A 14,866-nucleotide genomic window follows, 5' to 3' on the forward strand; every position below is an offset into this window, starting at 1 on the left:
ACTGTTATCTCGCGTACGCGGACATGGTCTTGCATACGCAGACCTGAAAGTTGGACGCTTGCGTACGCGAGCAGAACACGTGACGCGAGCACTCCCCACTGTTTTGCCATCTCGCATACGCGAGCCCCTTGTTTTGCAATCTCGCGTACGCGGACACAGTCTCACGTACACATCCCCCTGTTTTAGCCCAAAATGAGATTTTTGAGTATTATGCCAATCCTCTATATTTCCAAATCTTTATAACACCTGTTTAAAATCTGTTAGCGAGTCTTCAAGTTTTGGAGAAAGGGTGGGTGTGTTGAAGGAGTTAAATGGAGAGTTAAGAAGAGGTTGAGAAGTGAATGGTTGAGTTGTTAAGGTAATGAAGTGATAACTGATAAATGATCTATAACTAATAGCAATGATGATAACGTTGAATGAGTTGAGATGAAATGAGATTGACATTGACGTTGATGATTTATGATTAAATCATCACATGATTTATGTGTTTGAGATTTTGAGACATTCATTGACCCCCTGTACGTAAGATGTGATTGGGCACTTTAACTTCTCGGGTTCCCCCATGGGCATGCACATATATATGAATTGGGCTTGGGATGTTGTCTCTCCCATGTCAGCTTGGGATTCTTTCCATGGATATTTTTGAGCTTAGGGTGTTGTTTCTCCCATGTCAACTTGGGATTCTTCCCATGGATAATTTTTTAGCTTAGGGATGCGCATACATAGGTACTATCCACGGTTAGCCACTAAGATATATCGGGTTGGCTATGTAACCGACAGATGATATCATCAGCCATATGGCAGGCATACATCATATGCATCTATGTGTTTTGTTTGAGTGTGAGTACTTTGGTTTGCCTAACTGATTATCCCTGTTTACCTGCTATTTGTTCTATTTGCTATAGTTGCATTTTATCTGTGATTTCTTTGTTTGAATTGTATGTTTGTGCAACTGAGAGACCCCTTGTATGGTAGAGGCGCGACGAGGGTAGTTTTACCGGTGTTTTGGAGGGTTGGAGGAGATAAAAGTGAAGTGTTGAGTTAGGATTAGATTTGGAATTTGAGAACCTTAGACAGTTTACCTGATTTCTGGTTTAGTTTATTCCTTAAGTTTAATTCTGAATATCAGAGTTCTAGGATTACCTCTGGCTTTCCTGGAACCTTATATATTATTTATGTGGGCACCATTACCATGCTGAGAACCTCCAGATCTTATTCCATACATATATATTTTCATTTTTCAGATGCAGGTCGAGAGCCACCTCGTTAGGCGTTTGGAGTTTCCTTGGCAAGTGAAGTTGGGATGCTATCTTTTGTACATTTGCTATATATATATATATGTTTAGATTTCTCCTTTTGTTTAAGCTTTACTTTTGTCCCTCTTAGAGACTTTTTGGAGAACTAGATATTTACTTTATGTATTTTGGGATATCTGGGTTATATATATATATGTATATGATATTCTCCGGTTAGCCTTGAATTCACAGGTCGAGCATGGAGCTTGATATTCTATATCTTTTGACACTCCGCTCTCATTATATATATGTGTCTATACTTTCTTCGTATGCAAGTTTCTATTACGTGAGCATCGCGCTTTTCTTTTTCACGACTTTGCTTAAGCTTTCTTTTAAGACTCCTCGATTACTAAATTCCTTCAACTATTATTATGTATATGTTTTATTTTTTGAGGTCGTAATATCACACCACCTCTATTTTATGGCTTAAACGTAAGGCTCTGTGTGGTAGGGTGTTACAATATTTACTGAATATGGGAAATGGAGGGAGGATATCTTTAACTTTTGCCGTTTTAAGGTTCTAAAAATTAAACCAAACATGCTAGAGCAGACAGAACTTCAAAAAAATACATAATGAAGCAACAATCTGAATGAAAACTTAGAATAGATTTACATAAAGTTCTACAACAATTAAATGGCTGTCATTATTCACCTACCACTATATGAAGCTAAAGTTAACATTATTAGCACATTAACGATTTGTTGATCGAGTTTTTCTTAGTCTGTCCCGTGTAACACGAATTCTTTCTTCCATTAGGGTTTCTTTTGGAGGAGGGTTCCCATTTTCATTTGCACCAGAATATGAAGACTCTGCTGCTTCATTCTGCTTTGGCTCTGCCTTAACTAGTGCAACTTTGTTGGTGGTTTCAGTATGAGAAATAGACCTCTGGGTTAAAGCAGACTTAGGAGGAATACTTGAACCTTTCACAGGCGACTTGGGTGGTGTAACACTCTCGCTATCAGAATATTATATACATAAATGTCATTACAGTCACGACTCCTATCCCTCTTACAAGAATATAATAATAACGGCGAGGGAAATCAATATCATATGTATACAAACAGAAATAGGATATCTAAGAACCTAGCAAAAGCTCTGTAAGCTTCCTCATCCGTCCTAAAAAGAGAAGTTTGTAGGGGGGTGAGACCATCGTCCTCGCTGGTTCTCAGTAGAGGGTTTTTAAGAAAAATTATTTCCGTTTTAAAAAAAATAGCGATACGATTTCGAGTCAAAGGCTCCTATTTTATTATTAAGTATATGAAGTCGTCATAATAATTTTCGCTATTAGAGTGGCGTAGCCGGAAGCGTGATATTTTGATAGTAAAGGTGTTATAGGTGGAATACTTGAACCTGTATCAAGAGACTTTTGGCAACTTAAATCTACATTAGGAGCAGTTGCTTTTGGCACCTGGGCTGAACCCGTCTCTTATGTTACCTCCTTCTGGAATTGACTTGAAGTTGTGCTAGAGGTAGGAGATGGAGGTTCCTCAGCTTGTGGTTCTGCCAGAGAATTTGGTTAGCAATTAGGAGTTGCAGGTTGACGAACCCTCACTCCTAACCCTCTGCTGCTACTTTAACAGACAATTAGTTTATTATATTAGAATATGCATAAAGAAGAATTAAGATAAAGCCCTCAAAGATATTGGTTTATTTGTTTAGGAAGATGGTACTAGCTTAATAACTTGGGAAAACATATGTCCGTCCTAGATTAATCATTTAATTGTTTGACATGGACTCGTTAATATGTTGTTCTGAGTGTCATTGTATTATGACAGGCATGTCATTTGCCTATACCTAATTGGAAAGATATATCTTGACATTAAATTACATAATAAAGAAGAATGAGCAGCACAATACAATTCCAAACATGAAAACTTCATCATGAAAATGTCATGTTATTTTTATATTTTATTTCACTGAATCTAGTGAAGTTAGGCCACATTAAAAAATAACAGCAAACAACAATACATAATCAAAATTAACTACCTGAGTAGCAGGACGAGGAGCAGGTGTTGATTGTGCAGCAACAAACTGTAAAATGTCAAATATTCTAGTCTGCCCATAACTTGCAGCTCTTTGCCAATACGAAATAGCCATATCTCCTGCTCTTGTCTTCCTTTACATCAAGTTGAGATGGTGATGAGACATGAAGCGACGATGACGACTAGTCCCAAGACCTACTGCTTCTTCTACTGGCGATGACGAGCTTAGGAAAGGTGTGCGAGCGCGACTGAGTAAGAGACGGTGATGACTGACAAGACGGCGATTACTGATAACATGGAAAGCGACAAGGACCTTGAGTGCGAGACCAGAGACAAGAGAGGGAGAGATCTTGAGATTGAGCCAGTGAGCAAAGAGATGAGAGCTCGAGCTTCAATGAGAAAGGGAGAGGAAGGAGATGCTAAGGACTAGGGTTTTTTCTCAAGTACGATTGAGAGATTAGTGAGATATTAGGCTTGGGTTTGGGCTAGGGAAAGAACCTAGAGTTAGAGTTTTTTTCAGGGACTTAATTGTAATTTTAAATTTTTTAGGTATTTAAATGTTCGCAAAAAAAAAGTTAGAAATATATTTGTCTTTTTCTCAAAAAATTTAAACATCATTCAGTTCAAATTATGTAAACCGATCAGATTGAATCGGGTCTCATAATTATAATATAGACAATTGGGTTTATTATTGTTGCTATAATAAACCGATTTTGTTTTGGTTTATTAAAAATAAATTATTGACCGGTTTAATAAATACATCCAATAAAAACGTGACATATATAAATGTCTTTAAAAAAAGACATTTTTAATGTCTTTATCAAAGTGATTTCCATAATCTTATTATTTTATTTTTAATCACACTTGTTGAATTAGGAAATAGATAAAAAAAGCATGAAAATAGAATTTATGGACAAGAAATTCAAGTTCAAGTATGGATATCAACTTCTCAGTAACAAATATATTTTTTTCTTCTTTATAAATAAGTTCATCATAATTTTGATATAAAATTTATCAAGACCCAAACTTTACCCGGTCTAGACCCGGTTTTAGTGTGGCCCGAAAATAGTGTAATTTCACTGGCCATTGTTTAGGGCCGAATCTGGGTCAAGGCGAACTTGGCGTCACCCGGCCCCATGTATACCCCTAGTAACAATTCTAGGGTCATTCCCTTATTTTGTAATATTTCTCCACTTTTTCATGTATCTCTTCATGTACGAAATGGTTATTTGATTTCTTGTTTTATGTTTTTCCTCAACAAATTTATAAAAGTGGCAAGTTCAGAAAAAAAATTTAAAGTTGATTAGAATGAACGAAATACTATTATATTCATGAAAATATGTAAAAAAGAGATGGTAGTTAAAAATAAACTTGCAACACATTTTAACAAAGCTGGTTGGGTAAATTTAAAAACAAAGTTCTTAAAAGAGACTGGTTTGAATTATAAGTATACACAATTTAAAAACAAGTGGGAAGCTATGAAAAGAGAGTGGGGACTATGGGCTAACCTAAAAGCACTACGAGAAAAACGTAGAGTACTATCAAATTTACCATCTTAAATCTTAGCATAAATTTGATGAAAACTCACTGCTAACGTTCGACGTTAAATCCGATGGTATTCAGCATTTTTTTTTTTTGTAGTGAATGAAAGAAGACCGATCTTTGATTGAGATCCTATGAAAAAGACCAAACAAGCAAGTGATGATTGATGGGATGCTAACATTCAGGTATGTTATATTTTTTAAAATTATTTAAGAAATATTAATTTTACTGAGAGATTTTTAATTACTATTTTATTGTCTCATAGAAAAATTTTAATGTGGCAAAATTTAGAGACAAAGGTCTAAAACATCTTGATGAAATAGAGTTTTTTTTTTTAAGATGTTGTAATTACTGGTGTAGATGCATTAACACCCTCTCAAAATATAAATGATATTTCTAACGCTAGAGATAATGATGAAGATAATGGTAATGAAGAAAAAGGTTTAGAGGATGAGCAAAATGATGAAAAATGTTACTATGCAAGAATTTCTCCTTTGTTTTTTACTTTTTACTACACAAGAAAGAGCTGATGGAGAAACGAGCTCTACTGAACGAACTGATTCTTTGAAGGTAAAGAATTTTCAAAAGTAATCTCGTTGTAAGTATAGTTCTAAACCAACAAGGAATCCTTTCGTACAAAAATTTTGGTTGTCACTAAAGCAAACCCAATAAAAAATAATAAACCAAAGTATTTAAACCTCGGGTCGTCTCTCAAGAAATTGCAGGGAAGTATGATTTATTATTGGTTATGAAAAAGTATCTTTTTGGGTTTTTTTGAAATAGGGAACAGGAAAATAAATTGACAAGAAAGTAAATTAATAATCATGAAAACCCTTGCAAGGTATGAGAACTGGAAATCTCATCCTAGTTATCCTTATCAATTGTGATGAGAATTGTTTATTGCTCCCACTTAGTTAACTCTTACTAAATAAAGAAAAGTCAAGTGGACTAATCAATGGGATTCCTCAAGTCCTAGTCAACTCCTATGAAAAGACTAGCTTTAGAGGGATCCAAATCAACCAGCAAATTCCAATTATCATAACTCAAGTGTCACCAATTACTCAACCAAAGCAAAAGGAGAGAAATCTAAATTAAATTAAAAGCATCAATATTATGAATTGAAGAAAGCAATCTTAAATCTAAAATATATACCTCAATTTGTATTAAATAGAAAATTAAATTAAACATGAGAATTCATAAACCAAACAGCAACATAAAGTAATCAATAGGGGAAATAGATAAACTAAAGTACTGGAATAAATAAAAGTAGAAGAGAAACTAAATTAAAGGAACATTGAACCTGAAATTGGGAAGAAAAAATCCTAAAACCTAAAACCTAAGAGAGAGGAGAGAGCATCTCTCTCTAGAAACTACATCTAAAACCTAAAATTGTGAATAATGAATGAATGATTGATGAATGATCTTGATTCCTCCATTCTCCAGCCTCTATTCTATGTTCTCGGACTTGGATTTGGGCCGAAAAAGAGCCCAGAAATCGCTGGGGACGAATTCTGTAACTTTCTGCATGTGGCGTTTGTCACGCGTACGCGTAGATCACACGTGCGTGTCATTTGGAAATTTTTCTTGTCACGCGTACGCGTCGCTCGTGTTCTACGCTAGGCACGCGTCCGCGTCATCCATGCACGCGCGTCGCTGCTATTTTCTTCAAAACTTCATTTTCGCGCGTTCCTTCCACTTTTGTATATTTTCTTTCTATCCTCTAAGCCATTCCTACCCTATAAAGCCTGAAAATACTTAACACACAGATCACGATATCGAATGGTACTATGGGATACTTAAAATTAACATTTTTAAGGCCTAGGAAACATGTTTTCACATATATCACAGAATAAGGAAGGAATTGTAAAACCATGCAAATTATATGAATAAGTGAGTGAAGAATTGATAAAAACCACTCAAATTAGCACAAGATAAATCATAAAATAATGGTTTATCAATCTCCCCACACTTAAACATTAGCATGTCCTCATGCTAAGCTCAAGAGAAGCTATAAAGGAGTGAAGATGAATGGTGAAACTTATGAAATGCAACCTAGCTATATGAATGCAACTAAATGCTAAGATGTTTCTACCTACTTGGTTAAAAGTAAATAAGCTCTTCAAGACAAACATAAATCAGATTTCACTAATTCAAATTATACAACAAAAGACAAGTAAACTTTTAAGAAGATAGCTCATGAAAGTAGGGAACATAGAATCAAGCACTAAACCCTCACTTGTAGTGTATATGCACTCTAATCTCTCAAGTGTCTAAGGTGAATCACTCTACTCTTCTCTAATCATGCTTTCTAAACTTTATTCTTCATCTAACCAATCAACAAATATTTAGTATACCAATACAAACATCATGAGGTCTTTTCAAGGTTGTAATGGGGCTAAGGTAAAGGTAAGGGTACATGTATGGCCAAGTGAGCAAAAATATGAATCTTTGATTAACCTAAGTTCTCACCTAACATACACACACTCTATGTAACTCTAAAATTGTGCCTAGCTGCCCAAAATTTCCACTTTTGCATCACATACTCATGTATCAACTTTTCTTTAGTTTTACCATATATGCATTAATCTTTTATTGAACTTAGCATTTGGGGTAATTTTATCCCCTTATTTATTTATTTAATTTATTTATTTATATTGTGTGTATATATATATATATATATATTTTTTCTTTTTCTTTTTTTTGTATTTATTATTATTTTTTTTCTATTGATTAAAATTATAAAAGTAAACATAATATATTAATGCACATGGATTTTTAATTTTTTCTGGTCTCACATGAGTAGGTACCCAAATTCCTAATATTTTGTCAATGAAACACTATACACTTTCATCAACCCAAGTTCCCACAGTTCCCCATACTTAATTGATACACAATCTCTAACTTAAGCTAACCAAAGATTCAATTTGGAGTAATTAATTTATTTTTCTGTTTAAGACTAGTGATGTGGTAAAATATAGAACAAACGGGATTAAAAGGCTCAAGGTGGCAAACAAAGGTGATTGAAAGGGTAGGCTATTTGGGATAAGTGAGCTAATAACAATTAATGACCTCAATCATATGCAAGAATGTAAATACACTAAACATTGGACATATAGAATGGAACAAAATATAGATTGTAGTCATAGAGAAGAAAACACACAAGAATAAAATATTATGGTTAAATAATGTAACCATGTAATTAAGCTCAAATCTCACAGGTTTGTGTGTTCTTTGCTATAAACCATGTTCCAAATACAATCTTCAAACAAGTCTAACATAAAATTTTCAATTTAAATTAGTGAAATTCTATAAAATAGGATCTTAAAAAGAAACTCATTACTTTAACCCAGCAATGGTAAAATATGCCAAAAAATTAAACAAACATGCAATCAAACATGCAAATGCAGCAACTAATTTAACAAGAAAAATTAAACATTGGTGTTAAAAAGAAGGTAACTAACCCACGGAAGTCGGTATCGACCTCCCACACTTAAAGATTGCACCGTCCTCGGTGCATGCAAAGAAGTGCAAGTGGACGGGCTACTCCAACTGACGCTTGTAGATGGAGGTGCCTTAGCTGGAGGTCTCTTGGTTCCTCTCCATGCCGGTGTCTTGTCACTGGCCTTCTCTTTTCCTTTTCTTGTTACCCATGCCTAAGGAAGAAAGAAAGAGGGAGACTATTAAACATATATAACTCAAAACCGGAGGGAGAAAATTCCAAGTGATAATGAATGCCAAAGGAAAGATGATAGCCCAACTACATGGTAGCTACAACATGTAGGTAAGACATCAATAAAGATCAAAAAGGCAATTTATAAAATTAGATGCAAGATGGTAAAAGCATGCAAGTAATAGGCATGAGGAGCACAAATCAAGCATTAAGTAGTAAGTATGTCAAATAAAAGAGCATATGTAATGATGACAATTGTGAACAATAATCTCAAGTACATGTGGAATCCAAATGTTGTGAAAAAGAGGAATATAAGTAAAAGAGTAAAAGAAAATAGGATTCAAAGTGCCGTAAAATCTTTTTCACAAACACGTGGTGTGTAAGGTATAATAGGAATGAAAATAATGTAATCCAAATGTATAAGAGAGCCAAATTAAAATATCAATTGTCAAATTACTCCTCATAATATCCACAAGCTTCATTACAGTAAGGTAAGACCCAAATAAAATTCCAACACCAACCATAAAAATGCATGGAAGAAGGAAGAAAAAGAAACCATAAATAATGAAGCTAAAAGAAAAATTGAGAAGAAAGAAGAATAAATAAATGCAGTAAATTAAAAGAATAAAAGAGTAGAGGGGGAGAAGAAAAAGAAAGAAAGAAGAAAAAAAAAGAAGTAGGAATGAAAAAGGATTGGATTGGGGGAGGGGAGATTTGAAATCTAGCGGTGTGCTGATTGAATTGTGCGTCGCATGTGACGCGGACGTGTACAGCACGCGTATGCGTGGGTCGCATAAATTTCAAGTGACGCATACGCGTCAGGCACGCGAACGCGTTGATCGCCACATATTGAAAATGACACGCACGCGTCAGGGACGCGTACGCGTGGGTAAATTTATGCCTGTGGCACAAGTTCAGCGTGGGGGCAGCACAACTCTCTGTTCAACATGCTATTGACGCCGATTTTGAACGAATTGATTTCTTTGAAGGTAAAGAATTTTCAAAAGTAATCTCGTTGTAAGTATAGTTCTAAACCAACAAGGAATCCTTTTGTACAAAAGTTTTGGTTGTCACTAAAGCAAACCCAATAAAAAAATAATAAACCGAAGTATTTAAACTTCGGGTCGTCTCTCAAGGAATTGCAGGGAAGTATGATTTATTATTGGTTATGGAAGAGTATCTTTTTAGGTTTTTTTACAATAGGGAACAGGAAAATAAATTGGCAAGAAAGTAAATTAATAATCATGAAAACCCTTGCAAGGTATGAGAACTGGAAATCCCATCCTAGTTATCCTTATCAATTGTGATCAGAATTGTTTATTGCTCCCACTTAGTTAACCCTTACTAAATAAAAGAAAGTCAAGTGGATTAATCAATGGGATTCCTCAAGTCCTAGTCAACTCCTATGGAAAGACTAGCTTTAGAAGGATCCAAATCAACCAGCAAATTCCAATTATCATAACTCAAGTGTCACGAATTACTCAACCAAAGAAAAAGGAGAGAAATCTAAATTAAATTAAAAGCATCAATATTATGAATTGAAGAAAGCAATCTTAAATCTGAAATACCTCAATTTGTATTAAATAGAAAATCAAATTAAACATGAGAATTCATAAACCAAATAGCAACATAAAGTAATCAATAGGGGAAATAGATAAACTAAAGTATTGGAATAAATAAAAGTAGAAGAGAAACTAAATTAAAGGAACATTGAACCTGAAATTGGGAAGAAAAAATCCTAAATCCTAAAACCTAAGAGAGAGAAGAGAGCCTCACTCTCTAGAAACTACATCTAAAACCTAAAATTGTGAATAATGAATGAATGATCTTGATTCCTCCATTCTCCAGCCTCTATTCTGTGTTTTCGGACTTGGATTTGGGCCGAAAAAGAGTCCAGAAATCGCTGGGGGCAAATTCTGTAACTTTCTGCACGTGGCGTCTATCACGCGTACGCGTAGGTCGCGCGTGCGCGTCATTTGAAAATTTTTCTTGTCACACGTACGCGCAGTCAAGCGTACGCGTCGCTTGTGTTCTGCGCTAGGCACGCGTCCGCGTCATCCATGCGCGCGTCGCTGCTATTTCCTTCAAAACTTCATTTTCGCGCGTTCCTTCCACTTTTGCATGTTTCCTTTCTATCCTCTAAGCCATTCCTGCCCTATAAAGCCTAAAAATACTTAACACACAGATCACGACATCGAATGGTACTAAAGGATAATTAAAATTAACAGTTTTAAGGCCTAGGAAACATGTTTTCACATATATCACAGAATAAAGAAGGAATTGTAAAACCATACAAATTATATGAATAAGTGAGTGAAGAATTGATAAAAACCACTCAAATTAGCACAAGATAAATCATAAAATAATGGTTTATCATCTACCATTGCTTCAAGCTCACGGTGTAGCACCCCATTTCTCGACAGGAGTTCCACCATTGCTTCAAGTTCAGGGTGCAGTACCACCGTTCTTTCTGTCCGAGACAGGAGTTGGAAACTAATATCTTTCATTCAGTAGAAATGGTAAGCAATCTTTTATGCCTCCTTGTACATTCTGCAATATCTTCCCCCGCGAACAAGAACCTTCGTGTGATATTTAGAAACCAGAGTTTCATTCAGGTCAAAATGAGCTTCATGATGTCAATAAGTTCTAATCTTATGGATTTGGCTAACAATATTCATCGGTTAATTTGGACTATTTAGTCTAGGCCGCCTGTGGTTCAGGCTGCGAGAACCAGGAATTTGCTTGCTATTGGTCCTACTGGATTTACATTTTACGGGAACCCAACGATGACTCTCAACTTCTTTTCCAGTAACGCTAATCAAATTTCAATCAAACATGTATAAAACAATGCAAGGTGCACTCTAGGGCTCTATAACTACCGTAAAATGTGATATTAATTGTTTGCACCGCATAATAATGTAGTAAAACAACAATCATACACACAAAACTGCCCGAGTTTAATTTAATTAGGATATTTACTACCAACACACAACATTTAGATTGCTGCAATCAATTCCAATTTTCCTTTAATTTTCTTTTTTCTTCTCCCATTAAATTCAATAATAATAAGGCAAGGCGATATTAGAACATTCATTGATTTGCATCACACAATGAGCCCGAATGAGTCATCGAACCCTGCATCACAACCTTTATGGCTGCTCTCGTGTACTAGATCCTTTACTACCACAAATAGTTTTATACAATTGTCTTCTCAAAATTTAAGATATTTCATAGTGGTCTAAACACGTAATTTTTTTTCAATTTTGCCTTGGAAAAATCACTAACTAGTAATTATACACAACCTAGTTCTCAAAATTAAGATTTTACTATTTGCTCTTGTAATTTAATTATTTAACAACATGAAGTCTTCTAATAAGTCCAAAAAACGGAAAAAAGCCTCTCAGAATTCATGTTATAGTATACTAACCAATGCTATCAATCGATGTAGTCAAATAAATCAGTGAAGCTCTTCCAAACATTAGCACTATTATTCTAGAAAATCAAATAAGAATATTTACATGCACAATATTATTCTAGAAAATCAATTTGTGACGCTATTGTAGACATTGATCATCACATGTTTTATCCTTGGTGTCATATATGAAGGATAAGGTTGTTGAACTACATAATATTATCATGGTCCTTAACAAAAACCAAATGTAGTTGGAGGACAAGGTTGAATATTGACCTCGTCAATTCTTTTCCTTGTATATATTATATACTCAATTGAAAACATACTTTCTTGTGCTTGTATAGGGTAACAAAAGTCCAATCCGGTGCATGAAAATACCAACTGAAATATGGATGCATAGATTTTGTTACAACGAATTAATGCTGTAAGTCTGTAAGCTTAGATAGATTTAGTAGAGAACTAGGAAATACAAGCTGTTAGTAATTTCCTTGCCAGCTAGAATGACAGAAATCACTTAAACCTAAAATTCTTAGTCTACCCTTGAATAGCTTGCTGCTCAAGCTACTTCTATTGTGTATAAAAAGAGCTTGCATTTCTGCATAACAATACAACATTATTCAGCATGTGAATAATTCTCTGTACAGTTCTCATAATAATAATTTCTTCATGACAAATATTTTGGGTAGTAAATTACTATTAAGCATCATTTTGGTGCTTCAGTAGGCATGAACGGTTGTTATATGCAGCTCAACTAGGTTTACACCATGAGTTCTGATTTTTAGCAGCCACATCTTTCAAATTATATAAGGGTAAATACTTCAGAATTGGGTGTCGACACGGGAGAGGCAATTCTTCAAATATCTATTGCGTAAGGGGTAACAAGCCGAACTGCATAGAGGGAATTAACTAGCTGGTCATAATCCAAACCAAATCTGGATGGATTTGTTCATCACTACTTGCTGCCAATTCTAGAGCAAGAAGAAGAACAAGGCTATCAAAGACCACTCCAAAGTCTAGTCTCAGAAAATATGAAATTGGTGAAGGAGATCAACAAAGCTTTAACAAGAAGAGAGAGTCAATCCATCCTGATGGCTCTATGCTGGGGAACCCAAGAAGAGCATGTTGTTAGGGTTGTCAAGTCTTAGACCATCTCCAGTAGAGAATTCATCCAGTTCCTATTTATAGTCCACCTGTCATAAAAAGTAACTCCACATCAGTTTTTGCATCATAAATAGTAAATAGAAACTCAAAGCATCTCTCTCTTCTCCATTAGGAGGAACTATCTTTAGTCCCTGTTGTGGTCCTACTTAATTAATTAATTAAAGTAATTAAAATTAATATAGTGACTATTTTTTTAATAATATTATTTAAATTTATAAATTTAAAAATAATTCACTATTAAAAAATATTAATATTAAAAAAAATTCATATGTAATAATAATACACAATATATAATTCGAGATTACACTAATTTGTAAAATTACTTAATATAAAGAAAAACATAGTTAAGCTCTATAGTTGACGACAAGCATTGTGAAATTGCTATATGTGTTCAATCAAGTCATCTTTCAACTGTCTATGCTGCTGCCAATTTTGAAGTTGGGCATTTCTTAGGAGAAATTAATGGTATGGTGCAAAATCTTCCTCTCCCAGCTAAGGTTGTGATAAGCCATTTTCGACATTGTCATACTCTAAGTCTTGAGCAAAATTTCCTGCATAAGTGTCTTTTTCATCCTCAACAATCATATTATGAAATATAATACAAGCTCTCACTATGTTTGCAAACTTCTTCTTTTCCCAAAAGTGCGCTGGACCACGTATAATTGCATAGCATTCTTGCAACACTCTGAATGCTCGCTTCACATTTTTTCTTTGTCCTTCTTGGTATTGTACAAATAACTTATGTTTCTCTCCTTCTGGCTTTGAGATTGATTTGACAAATGTGGCCCATTCATGATAAGTACCATCTACTAAATAGTATTCTATAGTATAATTATTACTATTAATAATATAATTTACCTCCAGAGCATGGTTATTTAGAATATCATCGAACACTAGTGAACGGTCTAACACATTGATGTCGTTATTTGAACCAGAAACTCCAAAAAACGCATGCCATATCCAAAAGTCTGAAGATGCTACAACCTCAAGTACTATGGTTGCAACCCCAAAATAACCACTCATGTACATACTTTTTCCCGCTTTAGACAATTTTTCCATTGTCAATGCATGTAGTAGTCAATGCTACCCAACATGCTAGGAAAGCCACGACCCTCCGCCATTTGTAGCAGGTGTCGTACATCATTTAAATTTGGTTTTTTCAAGTATTCATCCTTGAACACCAAAATGACAGCTTCAACAAATTTTTTCGAGCATTCAATTGTAGTTCTCTCACCTATGCGCACATAATCATCAACAGCATTAGCTGCTACGCCAAATGCTAACATTTCTATCGCAGCGGTGCATTTTCAGAATGGTGACAAGTCTCTTCTTCCAGTTGCATCAACCCTCTATTGGAAATACGAATAGACATTTGAGAGAGCATCGACTATCCAAAGGAATACATGTCTTCTCATTCGAAATCTCCGTCAAAAAATGTCAACATTATACATCGGCTCATCTACAAAGTAATCTTGGAAAAGGCGATCATGTCCTGCTTCTTGATCTCTGTTGATTGATCTACGAGGAGTTAGGATAGAGCTTCTATTGGTATCTTCTTCTTCTGATCCATCGAATAAACACTCATCGATCCAATTATCCATGAGTGTGTTATCTTGTCATCTTTTTTTACCATACAAAGCCTCATTAAACAAATCATCAAAATTTCTAGCCATATCTTGAAAAGTATTTTTTAGTATTCTTTTGAGGTGAGAAACGAGAGTTGAAATGGAGTTGCTGAATCATTGATAGTTGATATTTATAAGAATGTCTGCAACAAGTGGCTACTTCTCAACGGCTAGTTTT

At 34.8% G+C, this 14,866-nt stretch overlaps 2 protein-coding genes across 2 annotated transcripts; both read right to left on the reverse strand.

The window, feature by feature from the left end:
- Positions 1-1,986: 1,986 nt before the first annotated feature.
- LOC107633472 (HVA22-like protein i) lies at positions 1,987-3,393 on the reverse strand. The gene is made up of 3 exons (XM_016337094.1): positions 3,283-3,393; positions 2,732-2,796; positions 1,987-2,251 (listed from the first exon to the last, which is right to left on the reverse strand). Exons 1-3 carry the CDS (start codon positions 3,391-3,393, stop codon positions 1,987-1,989), a joined length of 441 nt encoding a protein of 146 aa, XP_016192580.1.
- A 10,162-nt stretch (positions 3,394-13,555) lies between these two features.
- On the reverse strand, positions 13,556-14,122 carry LOC110269502 (uncharacterized). Its single transcript, XM_021117371.1, has one exon. It carries the CDS (start codon positions 14,120-14,122, stop codon positions 13,556-13,558), a length of 567 nt encoding a protein of 188 aa, XP_020973030.1.
- Positions 14,123-14,866: the final 744 nt, after the last annotated feature.

Source organism: Arachis ipaensis, chromosome B3 (genome assembly GCF_059453495.1).
Source record: "Arachis ipaensis isolate K30076 ecotype BB chromosome B3, ASM5945349v1, whole genome shotgun sequence".
Taxonomy (NCBI): Eukaryota; Viridiplantae; Streptophyta; class Magnoliopsida; order Fabales; family Fabaceae; genus Arachis; species Arachis ipaensis.

Bases quoted from the DNA above. Each gene is read 5' to 3' on its own strand.
- LOC107633472 (XM_016337094.1), bottom strand. From the start codon at position 3,393: ATGGCTATTTCGTATTGGCAAAGAGCTGCAAGTTATGGGCAGACTAGA. The intron at 2,797-3,282 runs GTAGTTAATTTT...ATTCTCTGGCAG, and splicing joins CTCCTCGTCCTGCTACTCAG to AACCACAAGCTGAGGAACCT. The intron at 2,252-2,731 runs GTAACATAAGAG...ATATTCTGATAG, and splicing joins CAAGTCAATTCCAGAAGGAG to CGAGAGTGTTACACCACCCA.
- LOC110269502 (XM_021117371.1), bottom strand. From the start codon at position 14,122: ATGGAAAAATTGTCTAAAGCGGGAAAAAGTATGTACATGAGTGGTTAT.